This window comes from Amblyraja radiata, chromosome 10 (genome assembly GCF_010909765.2).
Source record: "Amblyraja radiata isolate CabotCenter1 chromosome 10, sAmbRad1.1.pri, whole genome shotgun sequence".
NCBI lineage: Eukaryota > Metazoa > Chordata > Chondrichthyes > Rajiformes > Rajidae > Amblyraja > Amblyraja radiata.
Window position 1 is genome coordinate 50,000,438 of NC_045965.1, and position 20,252 is coordinate 50,020,689.

The 20,252-nt window shown below is 37.4% G+C and overlaps 1 protein-coding gene across 5 annotated transcripts in view; it reads right to left on the reverse strand.

Moving 5' to 3' along the window:
• The window catches only part of st3gal3 (ST3 beta-galactoside alpha-2,3-sialyltransferase 3), a 378,440-nt gene that overhangs the window by 12,881 nt on the left and 345,307 nt on the right, over positions 1 to 20,252 (reverse strand). For 4 of the 5 annotated variants that reach the window (XM_033028810.1, XM_033028812.1, XM_033028811.1 and 1 more), the window contains one exon: positions 14,067 to 14,213. In XM_033028810.1, coding sequence (XP_032884701.1) covers positions 14,067 to 14,213 — 147 coding nt within the window. Of the gene's footprint in view, positions 1 to 14,066; positions 14,214 to 15,697; positions 15,799 to 20,252 lie in introns of those variants that run through there. The other variant, XM_033028813.1, reaches the window with a different exon arrangement.

The window sequence follows — 20,252 nt, forward strand, 5'->3', positions numbered from 1 at the left end:
GAAGGCTGATTGTTTGAACAGTTTTTGTGTTTGGTGTTTATAACACCAATACTAAGGGCTGATGCCTACCGTAAACCTACCAACTCCCACAGTTATTTGGACAACACTTTCTCCCACCGCCTCTTGCAAAGTTGCTATATCAATTTGTCCGTCGATGCTGCATCTGCTCCCAAGATGACGCATCTAGGATATCCAAGATGTTCCCTTTCTTTAGTAAACGGGGTTTCCCCTATACTCACATACGTCTTCTCTATCCTGTATGTCTGCTCTTGCACCCCCTCCTGCAGATAAAACAATAATAGAGTGCCCCTGGTCTTACCTTTCACGCCACCAGTCTCCGCATCCAACACATCATTCTCCGGCATTTCCATCACCTCAAATGCGATCCCACCAGTCACATCTTCCCATCTCCACCACTTTCCACAGGTACCACTCCCTCCACAGCTTCTTGGTTCACTCATTCCTTCCCACCCAAACCCCCTCACTGATACTTTCCTCTGCAGCCACAGGAGATGTAACTCTTGTCCCTGTATCCCCTCCGTCACCTCCATCCAGGGTCCTCAGCAGTCCTTCTATTTGAGATAGAGGTTCACATGCACCTCCTCTAACCTCATCAACAGCATCCAGTGTTTCTGATGCGGCCTCCTGTACATCGATGAGACCAAGCCTAGACTCAGCGACCGTTTAGCCGAACACTTGCGCTGGTTGATCTCCCGGTTGCTAACCATTTTAACTCCTCTTCTCATTCCCATTCAGTACTTTAAAAGCTATCCTAAGAAATCATATGTATAAATTCATTTGCATGATAAATGACTCTAAAATGTTTCGAGTTTAATACATGCAGACAACATAGAACAAAACAGTACAGGAACAGGCCCTTTGGCCCATAATGTCCATGCCGAACATGCTGCCAATCTTGAGGTCCAAACGAAACGTCATTTCGTTTGGACCTCAAGGGGTCCAAATAACAAATAAATTGTATCGTATCGTATCGTATCGTATCGTATCTGCCTGCACACGATCCATATCCGTCCATTTCCCGCATATCCATCTACTTATCTAAAAGCCTCTTAAATGCCACTATGGTATTTGCCCCCATCATCACCTTTGGCAGCGTGTTCCAGTCACTACTGCTCTCCAAGTAATAAACCAACCCCACACATCACTTTAACGCCTCACACCTTAAAGTTATACCCTCTCGTCCTTGACATTTCCACCTTGCAGAAAAAGGGTCCAACTGTCTACCCTATCTATGCCTCTCATAAATTCTGTACACTTCTATCAGGAAATATTAGGAACCAAAATTAATTAGGAGTAACAACATTGTAACCAAAGTAATAAACGGTAATAAAATTTAAAGTAAATAATGAAGCCATTTAAAATTGAGAGAAATATAGAACTGTCTTGACGGGCATTGAAGATATGGATCTCAGTTTAATTCAAATAGCTTGCGGTTTGTTGGGATATGGGTCCTGTACAATTTTTAATTCTTATTAAATTTCATCCCTTGTGTGCATTTCTCGAGCCACAGATGTCAGAGAGATGAGAGATTTCATTCATTGCTCCAGTCATATGATACCAGTGCAAAAGCCAAAACTCAGATTACCAGATTCCGTGGTTCCATTAGTCCTCATCTCATATTTTTCTGATATTTAGGATAGTAAAGGAAGCAGATTATTACAGTAAAAATCCATCACTTTTAAATAATTATGAGAGGGTGTCTAAATTAACTTTTCAAACAACATCTGGGGCTCCAAATTGAAACCCATCTGACCGGCAATATTATTATAGCGAAGGAAAGCAAGCAAGAAAAGAGAAATAAAAAGAAATAACACACATGTATTAGTGCCTTGCGTGACCTCAGGATATCCTGAAGTGCTTGACAGTCAATAAAGAATTATTCAAATCAGAACTGTTTTGACAGCCGGTGTGCCCACTAATAGTAATAATATGAATTTTGCATGTGCTCTTCTGGGATATTTCTGTATATAAAGTGTGTCTGCCCTTTGCAAGAGTTATTCAACTTCTTAAGTGATTTATCCTGGAGATGATACAAAGTGTTTGCCAAACTCTGGTTCTTTCCATCTATCTATCTAGCATAAAAGAAAGTCAAAACGTAATGGTCTAAGTTTTCAGATCAGCAGTGAACAAATAGTGCTCATCGTTGGCCTTGATGCATAGAAGGACACAAATTTATGCTCTTCAGATAGTATCCATACCTACAACCACACAATAGAGAGCAACTAGTCCTCAAGTTAAGCAGGTCAGTCAAAAGATGATATCTCCAAAAATTCAACACCCCCCTTAATATTACACTGAAGTGCAGAATACATGGTCACACCCAGAGAGCAGGGCGACAACCCACAATAATCTAAAGCAAGAGTAGTGCAATTAAAGCAAAACAAACTCCTGATTTTAAGTGGGAAAGCATAGAGTCAAAAATGTATTTGTGATGCATAATGTAACCACAATCCAATGGTTGAATATGCTGGCCCATTGCCATTGAATCCTGTTGCAAGATAGACCTGGTGTGAAAACCATGAGTCCATTCATTTCAATGGAGATTTTATGGATGTAAATAAAAAGGTAAGAATAAATTAGGTTATATTGTTTGAAATATTTACACTTGCAGTACTGCTTTTATTTATACCTTTTCTTATAAACGTGCTTTCAAGGTGTTTCAAATTAATTAAAACCATGATCTTATACTTATTCTTAGAATTATTACAAATGATTCTTATACTTTTTAGCTTATGATTTTGAATATTTTTTTCCAATTAGCACAATCATAAGTGCATCATTGTTAAGAGTTTACTGTCTCAAGAAAAAGGACATAAACTATGGTGCACAAAAAGGTGACCATGCAACCCACACTCTGAAAACAAAGATTGAAAAATATAGCCAATATATTTTGCTTTTATTTTTTATTTTTTAGGATACAGCACTACCCTCTGCCGCTAGATCCTTGACTTTCTGACCAAGAGACCACAATCAGTGAGGAGAGGTGACAAAACATCCTCCACAGCAATTCCCAACACACTGCAACATTAAGTTTTCAGCCTCTTACAAAATTCCTTGTACACTCATGACTGTGTGGCCAAATTCTGCTCTAAATCTGTGCATGACACCACTGTAGAAGACGTGACCTAGACTAATGATGCAACAGAAGGATATAAAGAGCTTAGTAACATTGCATCAAGACAGCAACCTCAATGTCAGCAAGACCACGGAGTTAGTTATTGACTTCTGGAAGCGATGTGGAGTACATGCCCTAATCAGCATCCATGGTGCCAAAGTGGAAATGGTTGAAATCTTCGAGCTCCTTGGCATAAAAATCATCAATAATCTGTCCTCTATCAACCACACTGAAACTACTGCCAAACACGTACAACAGGCGACTGAGGAAGTTTGGCTTGTCTCCAACATCTTTTACAAACTTCTAGATTCACTGTAGAGAATACTTTTGGATTAGTTCACAGCTTGGTTTTGGAACAGCTTTGCCCAATAATGCAAGAGATTGCGGAGTTGTGATGTAGCCCGGACAATCACACAGTTCAGTCTCCCGACCATAGACTTCATCACACAGCCTCGGGAAAGCAACCAACAAAATCATGGTCCTTTTTCTCTTGTTCATTCCATCTTCTCTCTCCCGGCATGCAGAAGATACAAAAGTTTGAAAGCATGTACCAATCAGGAACAGTTTCTTCCCTCTGTTATCAGACTACTGAACGGTCCTCCGATATGTTAGTGGATAATCCCAATCTCCTACCTGCCTTTATTCTGGTTGCTGGACTTTTTTTCTGTAATTTATACTGCAATGCTATAAAACTATATTCTGCACTCTGGTATTTTTCACTTTGCACTACCTATCGTACTTGTGTACCACTTGATTGTACACATACAGTGCTCTCCATAATGTTTGGGACAAAGAACCATCATTTATTTATTTGCCTCTGGACTCCACAATTTGAGATTTGTAATAGAAAAAAATCACATGTGGTTAAAGTACACATTGTCACATCTTAATAAAGGCCATTCTTATACATTTTGGTTTCACCTTGTAGAAATTACAGCTGTGTTTATACATGGCCCCCCATTTCAGGGCACCATAATGTTTGGGACACAGCAATGTCATGTAAATGAAAGTAGTCATGTTTAGTATTTTGTTGCATTTCTTTGCATGCAATGACTGCTTGAAGTCTGCTCTTTTAAGTACTTCTTGGCAAACTGTAACCTGGCCATCTTATTTTTGCGGCTAACCAGTGGTTTGCATCTTGCAGTGTAGCCTCTGTATTTATGTTCATGAAGTCTTCTGCGGACAGTGGACATTGACAAATCCACACCCGACTCCTGAAAAGTGTTTCTGAACTGTCGGACAGGTGTTTGGGGATTTTTCTTTATTATAGAGAGAATTCTTCTGTCATCAGCTGTGGCGGTCTTCCTTGGCCTGCCAGTCCCTTTGTGATTAGTAAGCTCACCAGTGCTCTCTTTCTTCTTAATGATGTTCCAAACAGTTGATTTTGGTAAGCCTAAGATATTGCTGATGTCTCTAACATTCTTGTTTCTTGTTTCTCAGTCTCATAATGGCTTTGTTGACTTTCATTAGCACAACTTTGGTCCTCATGTTGATAAACAGTATTAAAATTGTCCAAAGGTGATGGTAAGACTCTAGGAAAGATTAGGTGCTGAGAGTTATTTTATATCTGTATTAAGGAGGCATTTAAACACACCTGAGCAATTACAAACACCTGTGAAGCCGTATCCCAAACATTATGGTGCCCTGAAATAGGAGGACTATGTATAACACAGCCGTGATTTCTACAAGATAAAACCAAAATGTATTTCTATTACAAATCTCAAATTGTGGAGTACAGAGGCAAATAAATAAACATTATGGAGGGGACTGTACATAGTATGATCTGCTTTAATTGGATAAAACACAAACAAAATCAATTCACTGTACTTCTCTTCACGTGACAATAATAAACCAATACAAAGTTATTTATAGGGTGCTACCAGCTGATTAAAAGTTAAAGCATGGAATTAGCATTCCTATGTGTTCATTATTCTTATCTAATTTAGGCATAATTGTGTCTTCTGATGGTTTGGTTTGGGAATACAAAGGATTGATCAAATGCATAAATAGGGAGAAGGGTTGCGGAGTAGTAAGAGATAGCAATAGTGAGTTCCTGTTTGAGAGTATTAACATAATAACAAACATGCAATATTGACAGAAGCTATAATTTGTGCAGGAACATCTGATAAACAACACAGAAGTACAAATACAAGGTAGGATAGTTGTGCAGATGTTGCCGAAGAATCACCTAATGCTCAGACAATGAACTGCACAAATAACTCCATAGATGCTGCCTCATGGAAAACTTAGTCAACACGGAAAACTGTTCTTAACGTATTTCTACATATCCTACTTATTGTACAAAAATAAAATCCACGGTTGCTTGTAATGTTTTGATTGAGATAATTTCTTATGTTGCATTTTCAACTGTATTTTTGAATGTGATATTATATTGGTCAAGAAAACAGATTTCAAAGAAGGGGTTAAATGAGGATCTTCAAATGATACTGGAATTCTTGCAACTCTAGTGCTTGATCAGAGAGATCATTTTTAACTCTGCTTGAGGGAGAATATTCAATATGCTGATGCCAAACCTGACACCAAAAGACAGCAGCAACAAAATTTGCTCTGCCAGCAACACTGTCTTTCAAAATAAAAAAGATTATATTCCTTCAGAATAGGTTTCTCCTTGTTGCAATTGACAGATATTTATTTGTGTATAGGTTTGTGCTTTATATCTTAAATCCTCTTGTTTAAAAAACACTTTTGTTTCTTTTAAATTTCTTAATGATTGATTTTCTAACTTTTGGCTTTACAATGAATAATCTCATCAACCATATATCACACCCAAAACATAGCTGGCAACCTTCCTTTCATATTTTCATCACCGATCACAATCTGTAACTAAAATGCAAACAATAACAGCCAATTGCTTTCAATAAAAAATCACCAATCACATTTCTATATAAAAATATAATATAGTCACCATCCCCATTTCTTACATGTCTGAATCTTTAGCCCAGCATTCCTTACAAAACCTAATGGAGCAATGGCTCAGCCTCACACTCAAGAAAAGAAAAATATATTGGTAGCAATAACCTTGCTTTAGTTTAGACTTCACTCCAGCACGAGACTATATTAAAACTGTTTACACAGACCTTGGGACAAGCTATCCAGACTTTCTATCTTAAAAATATTACTCCAAAGAATCTCATGGGAAATATTTATTTATTTGACCCAGAAAATGACCAATATTTTTGGAATTCTTGAATAATTCGCTTCTTAAAACAACTGTACTTTTCTGTTAAATAATTATCAGTTAGATAAATAAAAATATATTTATTTTCTTTGATGTGGTCTTAAGTGATTGACTAAATGAGGATAAGTAAAACCACAGCTCATAGTGTACAGTTACAGCTTTGCAGTTTCTAACCTTCAGGGAGGCTAAGAGTGATAGTCACAGTAACATATATACCATCTGAATGAGGTACATCAAAGAGTTTCAAAGCGAGAGTTGAAACTAAAAAGAATGACAATTTAGCATTCTCTAAGCACCTGTTTGCTTTATTGGGCTAGAGAGGCTCATCATACAAGTTTGTTTTGTTTTTATGTTACAGTCTTTGATTTAAGATTACAGTCATGTAAGCCGTTCAAAGAAAGAAAACTATGAAACTTCTAACCCTTTCAAGTGGTTGTAGTCCATCGGTTTTGGATCTTTTAGACATTGGTATTTAACTCATCAATAACTGAAGATTTTTAAATAATATTTCTATATCATTAACTGTGCAAAACTAGGAGTAATTCTTTTGGGGAGATATTACACATTATATTATCAGACTTAGCAGGCAGTTTCTCTTCCAAGAAACTTTATTTGTAAATAGCCAACAGCAACAATATTTATTTGCACTTTATCTGGTTTTAGGCAATGAGAAAATAGGTTTATGCACCACAATTGTAGCAAGAATACAGTATTATTAATAACTATATAAGGTAACTTGATGGATCACGCTAATTAAATTAAAAAGTATCCAGTATAAGTTGTCCCGATAAAGTTCTTATTAAAATTGCACAACTCATAGGGCCAACTACAGACTCAGCATTTGGTTTCTTGTATTGGTAAAAGGAGTCACCTGTCATTCTACGACATTCTTCACAGTAAATAGTAAAAATGGCAGAGTTAACGCGTCATTCTGTTTTTGCATTTACATTCTAAAGGCTCACTGCAGCTGACTAAGAGATCTGCTTCTCTTTGTAACTAAAGAAAGTTTATTGCCAAGAAGAGAGTCTAAAATAATTGGGAGAAAATAGTAAAGAAAAAAAAAATTAAAGCGCTGGTTATTTGTTTAAGTGATAAAATAAATTAAGGTGGCAGAGTGGCATAGCTAGTAGAACTGCTACCTCGCAGCTCCAGAGACCTAGATTCAGCCATCAGTGTTATGTGTGAGCTTGCATGTTCTCCCTATGACTGTAGGTTTCCTCCTGGTGCCCCAATTTTCTCCCACAAATCAAAGATATGTGGGTCGGTAAGTTAATTGGCCATGCTAAATTGCCGCTTCTGTAAAAATAAATAGTCGAATCTGGGGGGAGCTGAATGAAATTAACTCAGGCCCGAAGAAGGGTCTCAATCCGAAACGTCGCCTATTTCCTTCGCTCCATAGATGCTGCCTCACCCGCTGAGTTTCCTCAGCATTTTTGTCTACCTCCAGAATCAACTCATGTGTCAGTTTACGAAGGGGAAATCAGGCTTGACTAATCTTCTGGAATTTTTTGAGGATACAACTAGGAAAATGGACAAGGGAGAGGGAGAGCCAGTGGATGTAGAATACCTCAACTTTCAGAAAGCATTTGATAAGGTCCCACATAGGAGATTAGTGGGCAGAATTAGGGCACATGGTATTGGGGGTAGAGTGCTGACATGGATAGAAAATTGTTTGGCAGACAGGAAACAAAGAGTAGGGATTAACAGGTCCCTTCCAGAATGGCAGGCAGTGACTAGTGGGGTACCGCAAGACTCCACAGCTATTTACAATATACATCAATGATTTAGATGAAGGAATTCCAGGTAACCTTAGCAAATTTGCAGATGCCACAAAGCTGGGTGGCAGTGTGAACTGTGAGGAGGATGCTATGAGAATGCAGGGTGACTTGAACAGGTTGGGTGAGTGGGCAGACGCATGGCAGATGCAGTTTAATGTGGATAAATGTGAGGTAATTCATGCTGAAACAGATGTTGGGATGGCTCAGTTAGTTGTATTCTATTGGTACCTTCAAGTCTCAAGTATGATACTTAGAATGAAAGTATAGAGAATCTTTAGTGGATAGTGTTGAATAGTGGGACGAAGAGCTACGTGGCAATTCCTGTATCTATTTTCAATGCCTTTTGTAAGATAACCAATTTTTATATAAAAGTTGTTTAAAGGTTCCAATAAAATGTTCCATGAATGCAAACCATTTTAATTTCCAACCATCACATATTTGCATTACAACCACTTGTATTAGTATTCCATTTTCACCAAAAGTCAGCTTGTTACATCAAGTTGATTTGTTACATCACCTGATATGCAATCTTTATCCCAAGTTGAAGATCCTTGGTTTTCATAAATTTCTGATTTCATAATAGAATGGAAACTAAATTTGTCTGTATTTGTGCTATAGGGAAGGAGAGATCTTGATGTGCCAATGAAAAGGGATCAAGTTCATTCACATGATGCAAGTTATGGGTGCATGGTTGAAAAAAAACATTGAAGCTATACGTGAGTTACTGGCATGTTATATGTCATGACAAGAGCAGGCATTTCGACTTTCGGTTCAATAGAGTTCACAGCTCCCCCTTGTGCTGCCTGGCAAAACAACCTCACTTCATAAACAATGTTGGATTCAGCTACTCCAGATTGGAACCCCTTTCTGTATAAATATGTGGCACAGTAAGCATATGCACCTGGCTCAATACGAAATACCCTGGCAGAATTGAAGATTCAACACATTATTCTGAAAAGAAGCTAGTTATTTGGATGAAAAGAAGCACTGTTATATTAATAGATTTATATTGAAGATAGACACAAAATGCTGGAGTAACTGGATAAAAGGAATGGATGACGTTTTGAGTCAAGACTCTTTGTAAGACCCCAGAGATGTCGCCTGAGTTACTCAAGCATTTGTGTCTATCTTCGATGTGAACCAGCATCTGCAGTTCCTTCCGACACAATGGATTTATGTTGTGCTTTCTAACTATAACAGGAAGCCTGACAGAGTCTATATAATGCAACTTTATTTAGCACCACATTTTCCCATTTAATGTTTCATCCCAAGTTCCCACCATATGCATTCACAGCTCAGGGATGGATTCAATTGAACAAACATTTTACATTATAAACACAGCCAACCATGACCTCAATACTCTTATCGTGTTGCAGATAATGAAGTTCCAATCAAATTCTGAGTCCTCTCACTGGGAATTAGATAAGTTTATTAAAGTAGGAAAAATAAATGCAAGCTCCTATTACATAAGCTAACAATCATGGATTAAAAATAAATATTACAATAGCAAAATTTTCCATTAAAATAAGGCATATTGTTATACTTTTGGTGCTAAATGGAAATTGACCTCTTCTTTACAAAAGAATGCATGTAGTGAAGTGGAATATAAATTGTTCATCGATGTTTACAGCCCGACCCATGTCAAGCACAATCTCATGGGATTGACCAGTTAACAAAGTGCATTAATATTAACGGTGGGGAAACCATATCCTTTCTGCTTTGAGGAGCATCTTGCCAACTCAAGAGAAAACAATTAAAATTGTATTAATAATTAATTTCAGATGCCAGGTGGTTTTTGTGCCTTCGTATTAAAATACAACTAGAACACGTGTTTAAGAGAAAGGGTTTGATATGACGTGAGGTTTCAGGTAACATTATTCATTGAACAGCCAGGTAACTTGGACTCCTTCCAGCTCCTACTAAACAACAGTCTGCCGTCTGTGTGCGAGCATTAGGCTCATGGTTTACTATTAACATAAAATTCCTCGTGAGTTTGGAATAAGTCCAGTTTTATAGATTAGTAAAGGCTTCATCAGCTGATAGGATTTTGTTGCGTTACTTTAGGATAAACGAGATAATCCCAGAATCTGGGCAATACATTGAACCGTTTAGGGTGAAAGGCTTGACTCTGGGTTAACCCGTCACAGCAACTGTGTTCTTTTTGCTTTACAATAAATTAAAATCTTGTATGTAGGAAAGTAAAATGAAATATTTATAATTACGTTGAATGCAAATAATGCACTTACTAATACAAGGTAATATATGTGATTACTTTAACATCGTTATTGCAGCTGAGCAAAGGGGATTATAGAGGCATGAGGGAGGAGCTGGCCAAAGTTGACTGGAAAAGGACCCTAGCAGGGATGACAGTGGAACAGCAATGGCAGGAATTTCTGGGAATAATCAGGATCTTTTAATTCCAAAGAGAAAGATTCTAGGGGGAGAACGAGTTGACCGTGGCTGATAAGGGAAGTCAAGGACAGTATATAAAACTAAAAGAGAAGGTGTATAACATAGCAAAGATTAGTGGGAAGCCACAGGATTGGGAAACTTTTAAAGAACAATTGAAGGTGACTAAAAAGGCAATACGGAGAGAAATTATGAAATACGAAGGTAAGCTAGACAATAATACAGAGGAGGACAGCAAGAGTTTCTTTATATAATTATATAAGAGAAAGAAAGAGTTAAGAATGGAAGTTGGACCGTTGGAGAATGATGCAGGAGAAGTGATAACAGGGAGTAAAGAAATGGCAGAGGAGTTGAATAACTTTTTTGAATCAGTCTTCACAGTGGAAGACTCCAGCAATGTGCCTGAAATTCAAGAGAGTCAGGGGGTGGAAGTTAGTGGAGTGGCTATTATTAGGGAGAAGGTGCTTAGGAAGCTGAAATGACTGAAGGTGGATAAGTCACCTGGACCAGATGGACTGCACACTAGGGTTCTGAAAGAGGTGGAGATTGTGGAGGTATTGACAGTGATATTTCAAGAATCACTAGAGACAGGAAAGGTCCCAGATGATTGGAAAATTGCCAATATTAAAGCAGAATGGTGGGAACTATAGGCCGGTTAGTCTGACCAATGGTTGGTAAGATTTTAGAGGCCATTACAAAGGATGAGCTTACGGAGTACGTAGAAGTTCACGATAAAATAGGCCAAAGTCAGCATGTCTTTGTGAAGGGGAGGTCTTGCTTAACAAATTTGTTGGAATTCTTTGAAGAAGTAAATAGCAGGACAGACAAAGGAGAGTCAGTAGAAGTTGTTTACATAGATTTTCAGAAAGCATTTGATAAGGTGCCACACGTGAGGCTGCTAAGGAAGGTGAGAGCCCGCAGTATCAAAGGGCAGAACTTAGCAAGGATACCAGATTGGCTGGATGGTAGAAGACAAATAGTGGCAATAAAGGATAGCAAGCTTTTTCTGGTTGGCTGTTGGTGACTAGCGGAGTTCCGCAGGGGTCGGTGCTCCGGTCGCTACCCTTTACCTTGTATATTAATGATTTGAACGAGGGGATTGAAGACTTTGTGGCCAAGTTTGCGGATGATACGAAAATAGGTGGAAGGGCAGGGAGTGTTGAGAAAGCAGGGACTCTGCAGAAGGACTTGGACAGGTCGGGAGAGTGTGCAGAGAAGTGGCAGATGGAATATGGTGTCGCAAAGTGTGGAGTCATTCATTTTGGTGGGAGGAATAAAGGCGTATTTGCTAAATGGGGAGAGAATCCAGATATTGTCTTGATGTATGTCTAAATACTACATTTATTCAGTTACAAATGGCATTTCTATTTATCCACTGCAGGGTTAATTTAAACAACAGGCAAGTAATTTGCTTTACAGTTGTGTGCAAACCAGATAATTTAATTGGTAGTGGTGAAAGCACTCCCACATACTCAACACATTTTCTTCAAAGTCTTAGCTGATTAGGCCAAAAACACCATATCAAATAATTTGTAGGAATTATTTGTGAGGTGATAAATTACAAATGGATTAAAATCAAGAATTGTGAAGCACTGAGAGCTGAGTGAGAAAACAGTTGACCATCCATGGCTGTCTATGGATTAAAGTGTAGAAAGAAACATATTTTCTGCAATAATTATGTAATAATTTAATTTAATCACTGCACATTAAGAAGGTATATAAAATGTTAATGTTACCAGATTTGTAAAAAATCAATCAACAACCGAAACTGTAGCTACTTAAAATGGAAATTCAAACATGTTAAACAGTTTGAAGTAGAGTCCCAAAACATCACCTATCCATATTCTCCAGAGATGTCTGACCCGCTGATTTATTCCACAACCAGTTGTGTCTCTTTTGTGAACCAACATTTGTAGTTTCCTGTGTCTCGCAAACATTTTAACGTTATTTTGATGAACCCCATTAAAGAGGTTATGGATAAGTATTTAAGATTGAAGGTTAAAAGAATAGGTACACACCAATTACCAAAATACTATGGATGTCAGAAATGGAACTATATATTGAACTAGAATAAGTAGAATAATGTAGGGACAGATTTATGTCTCAATTCAATTATCTCTCTTGGTCTGGCAATCAGGGAAGAATTTCAGGCTTTTATAAAGATTTGTAAACTCCAGTAGATTAAATAAATGGAGAAGAATCCATAACTTAAACAAATTATACAATGTCCACAGGAAGAAGTAGGGCTCACACTTAAAAATGACCTTTTCTTATATGTTTTGGGCTCTTAAAATCCACATCTTCTCCTGATAAAGTTGTCATATAAGACCACTACTAATGGAAGATTATAATAATGAATGAAGGTTTAAGTAAGTTTATGCAATTTGTGATATTAACTCTTGGCTTTGTCAGAATTTTATTGGGTTTTTATCAGAAGTTTCTTAGTTTTCCCATTAATGGTACCAACAGTATATCTACCAGGTTTATGCTGTCTACCCACACACTTCCAATGTTTATAAAATTTGTAAGAAGAGGACACTTCAAAGGCAGTATTAACATTTTTTTTAATGTCTCGTCTGCAATTTATCAAGCTCAACATTTTCTCACAAGTGTTCATTGCCTGGCCAGCAAAAAAAATAGGAAGAGCTAAGAAAACACCCAGAGAAAACTGTGAGAAAGGTGAAAACTAGTACTGTACAGGACATCAAGGAATGAGGGTAACCTCACTGAATTGCAATGAATTGGATTAAATAGCATTGAAACAGGCTGTTTGGCCCACCATGCTGACCATCAATCATCTGTTTGTAATAGTTCTCTGTTACTCCACTTTCGCATCCATTCCCTATGCACTAGGGATGATTTTACCAAGGTCAATTTACCTACAAACTCACAGGTCTTTGGGAGATGGGAGGAAATTAGAGCATCCGGAGGAAACCCACGTGGTCATGAGGAGAATATGCAAACTTCGCACAGACAGTACCCAAGGTCAGGATCAAACTCAGATCGCTGGCACTGTAAGGTAGCAGCTCTACCAGCTGCGTCTCTGTTCCATCACCTGCATTCTTCTGCTTTTGTTTTTCAGATAACGCTCCGTTCAATCACATCACCAAAATATATACATTATACTACTGGAAGGATCTAACTACACATGTTAGTTGCCACTTTTGCCTGCAAAGCAGTAACTGAGCTTTAAATGAAATTCACTGGTTGTGTAGTACTCCAAAGGAATTTATAAACTGCTTTATAAATTATATTATTTTCCCATCAGGTATAAAAATTGTCACTAATAACTCATATCACAATCTTAATTTTTTCTGATTTATATAATCTGACTATACAATATTTTGAATGTGGTTATAAATCACCTTGAGACTATTATTCACATAGCCTCCAATCTAATTGACCGGGTTAAGCAGGACATCTTTCAAAGGTCTACTTACCATCACATTCATTAATGACCACCAAGTACATATAAAGCACGTTAAGTACATAATACAAATAATTGAGGAATCCCCTACTTCATAAAATGATCAAGATACAATACCTCTTTGATTGCTGACATCTTAACATTCTCATAGTAATGTAGAGGTGCATTTGGAGCATTCATATCATAACCAAACCCAGCGACTGCCACTTCATCACAATTGTGCAATGCCATTGTTATTGCAACTGTGCCTAGTGTTGGTATATTCTGCAAAGAGAAAGAAAACAAGCAAAATTAAATACAAACTAAATGAACATTTTTTGGGGAGACCAAATCGGACTTGTAAGTTACTTTGGAACTCAATGAACCAAGGGGGATTGGATAGCATAGGGGCAAGGAAATGTTTTCAAATATTTTTATTCATCTCAAAGAGTAATACCCTCAGTATTATTAAGAGTATATTTATTCCTGTGTCTCAAAATAGCCAATATTGTATTGAGAAACTGGCTTCATATTGTGGTATAGAACAACTTTCCACACACATTGGCAAAAAATAGAGATCAGAGACTGCAGTAACTTCTAGGTCTCTTTCATTGTGCAGTTGCCTCCCAGTAAAGTCCCTCTCAAGAGAGGAAAGAACATAATCCAGCCTTTCACATCTATGTAGCATTAAGGAAGGACTACATTGTTGGAGGTGCCAGCTTTCAGATGAAGATGACAAATTCATGCTATTTCTTGCATTTCTGGAATACAAAGCAAAAATCACATTTTATTATGAAAATAAGAACTTGGATGCATGGGTGGTGGGGATTGTGTTTTCCTAATATCTTACTACTGTTAATCAATCAGGAACCTTTTTTACAACAGATTAATTGGTCATGTGTAAGGGGGAACTCTTTCAATGAGGAACATGGTAATTATCCTCAAGGGAGTGATGTGGCCAATATTTATTCCACGATCAACAAGACAAAGATAAATTATCTAGTTATTATCACATGGTTATTTGCAAGAGCTTTATCCCTTTACCATTTGATCAGAAGTACTTTGGGGTGAACAGAAGCTGTGGAAAGTGATGAATATTTTTGTTTTATTAAACACTGTATTTTGGACCCAGCTCTAAGTAAACACGTAGTTCTCTGTAAAAAGTCTGTAAAAAGTATTTAATCTCAAGAAAGCTGCCAGTGTTCAGTTGTTCTCAGGCAAGTGCATGCAAGACATACACAGACTGCTGGAATGAATACAGTGTACTGGAGAATCTACCTCTGCAATGCTATTCTAGACAAACTTAATATTGGGTCGGAGACAACATTCACTTGAATTAAGATTCCAAATCTGGAGATCAAGAAGAAAATGATTTCTGATGAAAGGTCATCACCCAAAAATGTTAATTTTGTTTCTCTCTTCACAGATGCTGCCTGACCTGATGAGCATTTTCAGCATTTTGTAATGTGGTTACTTACTTCGTATTTTATTGTTTGAATCATTCATGTTTTGTTTTTTTTGCCACGGAAATATAGAAAGTCACACTGAAAGTCAAAAATGATTTATATGTGTACAATTTAATCTCATTCTTTTCTGTGGAAAACTACACCCTACCTGATAAGTTATTCCAATGCCGATTGTGCTGTTATTTCCTATCTTAAGGCTGATATTCCTTTCTTCGCAGGAGATCAAAAATCAAAAATTAAGTACAGAACAAAGCGCTTCAAGTTACTAAAGGAACAAAACAAAAGGGTTTCGACCTGAAACGTCACCCATTCCTTCTCTCCAGAGATGCTGCCTGTCCCGCTGAGTTACTCCAGCATTTTGTGTTTAAACTATTCATACATGTATCCTTTTATCCTTGTTGTGGCTAGAAAAAAACAATTCTACTCGAAATCAGCAAGCCTACTAATGATTAATTTATGTTTAGTATTCCAATCTAGAAGTTCAGTGTTGTGCGGAATTATTGACATCTGAAGCGCTAGTAGCTGCTTATGATTAGCAGGTTTTTTTATCTTGATGAATCACACTCTATTGGTGGCTTATCACATATTTCCAAACAGCAATACATTAACACATATTGATGTGTCTGACAACACACTGATAACATACACCCTGAGCTCTTGTCATCCAATTCTCCAGGATTCTTAAGGATTTGTAGGACTTTTAAACTCAAAGATGTAATCAAAGTTACTATAGAAACAAGATCAGAATTAGCTTAACTAATTCATCGTTTTAAACTGAAAACTTAAATCATTCCTGTTCAAAGCATGCTTGGCAGCTCACTTTCAATTTAAGCCACAGACATGTACACAAGGTCCGTGATAAGCATTGGGGATTTGATGAGATTGAAACGTGCCTAATAAACTGAATGCTGGATAACCTTCAGAGTTGTTTGCCTTTTGCAGTTTATAAAGCAAGCACTCTCCATATTAACTTCTACATCATCACAGACTCTAAGTTAGCCTGAGCTGCATGATTGTAGCTCCAGAAAAATATCGATTTGCTGATTTTCCTTCAAATCATAAATGAAATCAATCTCTGTTAAGATGTGAGTAGATTAATCTAAGAGGTACTAAGTTACAATAAGTGTTCTTAATGTTATTATGACCCTACTAGGCTACTTTATTATGTTTGAAGCAAGGAACCGCAGATGCTGATTTACCAAGGACGCAAGTACTGGAGTAACTCAGCACCCCTGAAGAACTTGGATGGGTGACGTTTCGGGTTGGGACCCTTTGTTGTCTTCAGTATTTGTTTTTACAATAAACTAAAGATCGCTTTCCATAAAACTTCATTTGTTTTTTTTTTAAACTACCTGTTTGAATTTCTCTCAGCATATGTAACATCAATTCTCTCCAACCTCCAACAGAATGCTGGAGTATCAGTGTGCCACGTGACACCCTATCTTACCAATCATAGGATATTACAATTTGACAAAACACCCATTATCCATTTGCTTTTTTCTAAGTACTTTAGAGATTTAGTTTAACCTTGTATTGGTAAATGTAATCTGCTAATCTTCCCCTAGACAATAGTGGCCTCCTCAACAACCATCTAGAAAGAATAAATTGTGTAAAATGATCCATAATGGGTCAGACAATTCCAAGCCTTCTGATCAGCTTAACGATAATACCGTCTGAAATGTTCTGCTTTGTTTCACTAACTGATGTTGACTAATCTCAGACCAAGAAGCTCAGTGCAGTAAATGCTCCTTTAAGATTGACAAACATCAAAATCAAGATGCTTACTTCTTAAACAAATTCCAGTTATTAAAAAGATAAAAAGATGCTTTGGTTTGTCCTCTCAAGATCTGAAATTTATGCAAGGTGATTTAATAAACAGTTTACAAAATGCCGTCATGCAGCACTGCAGACAGGTTCCTACAGCAAGATATATGTTTAACCCCTGATTGCTCAACCCAGACTGCTGTGACACACAATGCACCTTTCTAAAAAGAATTCTGAAAATAAAATCGAAGATGTAAAATAAAGTCTAAAAGAGAAGCTATTTTCTTACATCAAGAATAACCCAAGGACACAATTTACTTCATCTGTCTCTCGATACACTCTACTGTCCAATTGGTCACAGAATTTCTACAAATAAGTACCGATAAACCCTGAGCTCCTGCCCTTAGCGATGAAAATTAATGACACAGGATGGACTAAATGGGTTGAGATAGGTGGACCTAAAAAAATAAACTAGGCACAGAAGACACTCACAAAAGGAAGGAATTGTGACAATAATTTGATACAAATGGCGATTCTTTTGTATTTTAAAACGGGGGAGTTTTGTTTAGTTTAGAAATACGGCATGGAAACAGGACCTTCAGTGCATCAATCTGCACCAACCGACGATCACCCGCAAACTAGTTCTGCCCTACACAGTAGGGACAATTTACAGAAGAAAATTAATCTACATATCTGGAGAAAACCCACGGAGCACCTGGAGAAAACCCACGCAATCACAGGGCAAAACGCACAAATTCCGTACAGACAGCATCCAAGTTCAAGATCGAATCAGGGTGTCTGCCGCTGTAAAGCAGCAACTCTACCGTTGTATCAATTTGCAAAGAAACAATGGACAGGTTAATTTACCTGTACAAACAGGACTAATAGTAGCGGAGCTGCATCCAGTAACAGAGTTGGAGTTGAAGTTACAGTTAAAGATTGTGCAAGGCAAGAGCAAGGCTGTCGAAGTGCATGGTATTTTCTTCAGCTTGGAGTATTTTTTATTATGCAGTCCAATTAATTATCATTATTTTATAGTTACTTGTTGCATCTTATGTTATTATTTGTAGAATTTTACACCACACTGGTTGCAGTGTTTTTAGTAAACCTTTTAGAATAGTTCTGATTTGTGATGGTTGGCAAGCTTTATCCCAAATAATAGGTATCATAGGAAACAACCTATTGCATGCAGAGATGAAAGCAAGCCTGTAATCATAGCTCAATGCTGAATGCTGAATTAATCTAATCTCAGCTCTGAAATCCCGATGTACCACTGACAACTTCCACTTTTAACACCTTTAATGGGATAAAATCTCACACAATGGTTCACATGAGACTTAGCAAACTGAATCATAATCAGGTGAAGGGGTGTTAGGCAGATGAACAAAAACTTGGTGAAAGAGGTATTGTTTAATTGGGGTGAAAGGCGAGGTGGAGGCAAGAGGGTTTAAAGTGGTGATTCCAAAGAACTGAATCCTGGTGGTTAAAACATGATTGCCAATAGTGGAGCAATGGCAACTGGCCAAAATTTGAGAAACACTGATATTTTGACATTGTACAAAGCCTAGGGAAATTAAATTAAGTAGTGGTAGAGAGGAAAATAATTTGAAAACTATAAAATCCAGCTACTGTTCTACCAGAGGGTAGGAAACACAGGGGTGACAGGTGAACAGGATTTTGTGCAACTTAAGATGTAGACTTCATTGGAAGACAACAAATATACTAAATTGAATAAAAGGGAGCCTCAGAAGTACAATGGAGCAGTCAAGGTTGAGGAAATAAGAGGTCTGGATGAAAGTTTCAGCAGTAGATGTTATGAGGCAGGTTGGAGTCAGATGAGGTTGCAGAGATGGAAAAAGGTGCCCTACTGTTGCAGGGTGATCTGAAGCTCGATTTGGGCAGTCACATATAACCCCATGGTTACAAATAATCCGGATTTAGTGAGTGGCAGGGAACAGCATCTGTAATGGGGACAAGTCTTGGTGTTCCCAACAAGAAGAAATTACTGCCCTTCCAGACAACCAGTTGGTTAATTTAGTAATGATGGCGCAGGATCTCATCAGTAAATAAGTGGAAAGTGACACTGTTTTTGGATTATATTGCTGAGAATCAATAGGAGGGAGTCAGGAAAAATATTTTTCGGGGTGTGGGGTTGGGTAGGGGTGGACAGAGGTAGTGGTATGGGCTCAGGAAAAAAAACCTTTCAGGTTTATCTATGCATTATCTCTTTGTGGCCTGGAAGACCAGAAAACCACAGAACAAAGCAAAACGCTTCCTGGTGGAATATCCGTGTACTTAGTTTTACAACTGAGAGGTTAAATAAACACCCAGTGCACATTTGTAGCTGAGGAATCATGCACAATGCAGACACACTTAAACCAATGATGGAAAGGAAGGGATGTCTGAAGTAAATAACTTGCATGTAATTTTAATAGTCCATCAAATATGATTAGTAACTTCAGTGGGATAAGTTATCTTGGCTTTGCAGTTTTTAGTCTTTTAGTCTGCTATTTTAAGACAGCTTAATTGGACAGCCATTTCAAGTTCATATTATTGTAGGTTACACAGTGCTATGATTTTAGGAATGCATGGCTCATTAATCATTTCTGCAAAAATAATGCAAGAATGAAACTCTGTCCTGAAAGTCTTTACCAAGAGTGGGAAAGAAATAAGAAGAATCTAAAAGCAATCTAAATACTGCATTAAGTTCAGAGGGTTAATCTTAACCTCTTCAGAGTCTTAATTAAACATATGGAAGCAATGGAAGCACTTGGGTTTCAGTGAGACAAACAAAATGGGCTTTTGATTTACTGAGTGCCAAAATACCCGAGTATTCAAATATATGATGGCAGGGTTTCCTGAAAGTGGGTTGATTTGATTATATCCTGACCCAAGACCTAGGTGGTATAATCCACAACTGTAGTTTTAACAATGTGATACAGAGTTCATTTTTATTGAATTGATATATTAACAAATGTGTATGTTTATTTTTGTTTCGAAAAAGGTGTTGGTGATAATGCTCTCTATATACGATTTTCTATCTAATTTTAAACTGCCTTGAAGAAAATTGTTATTTTCTCCACTTTTCCCCATA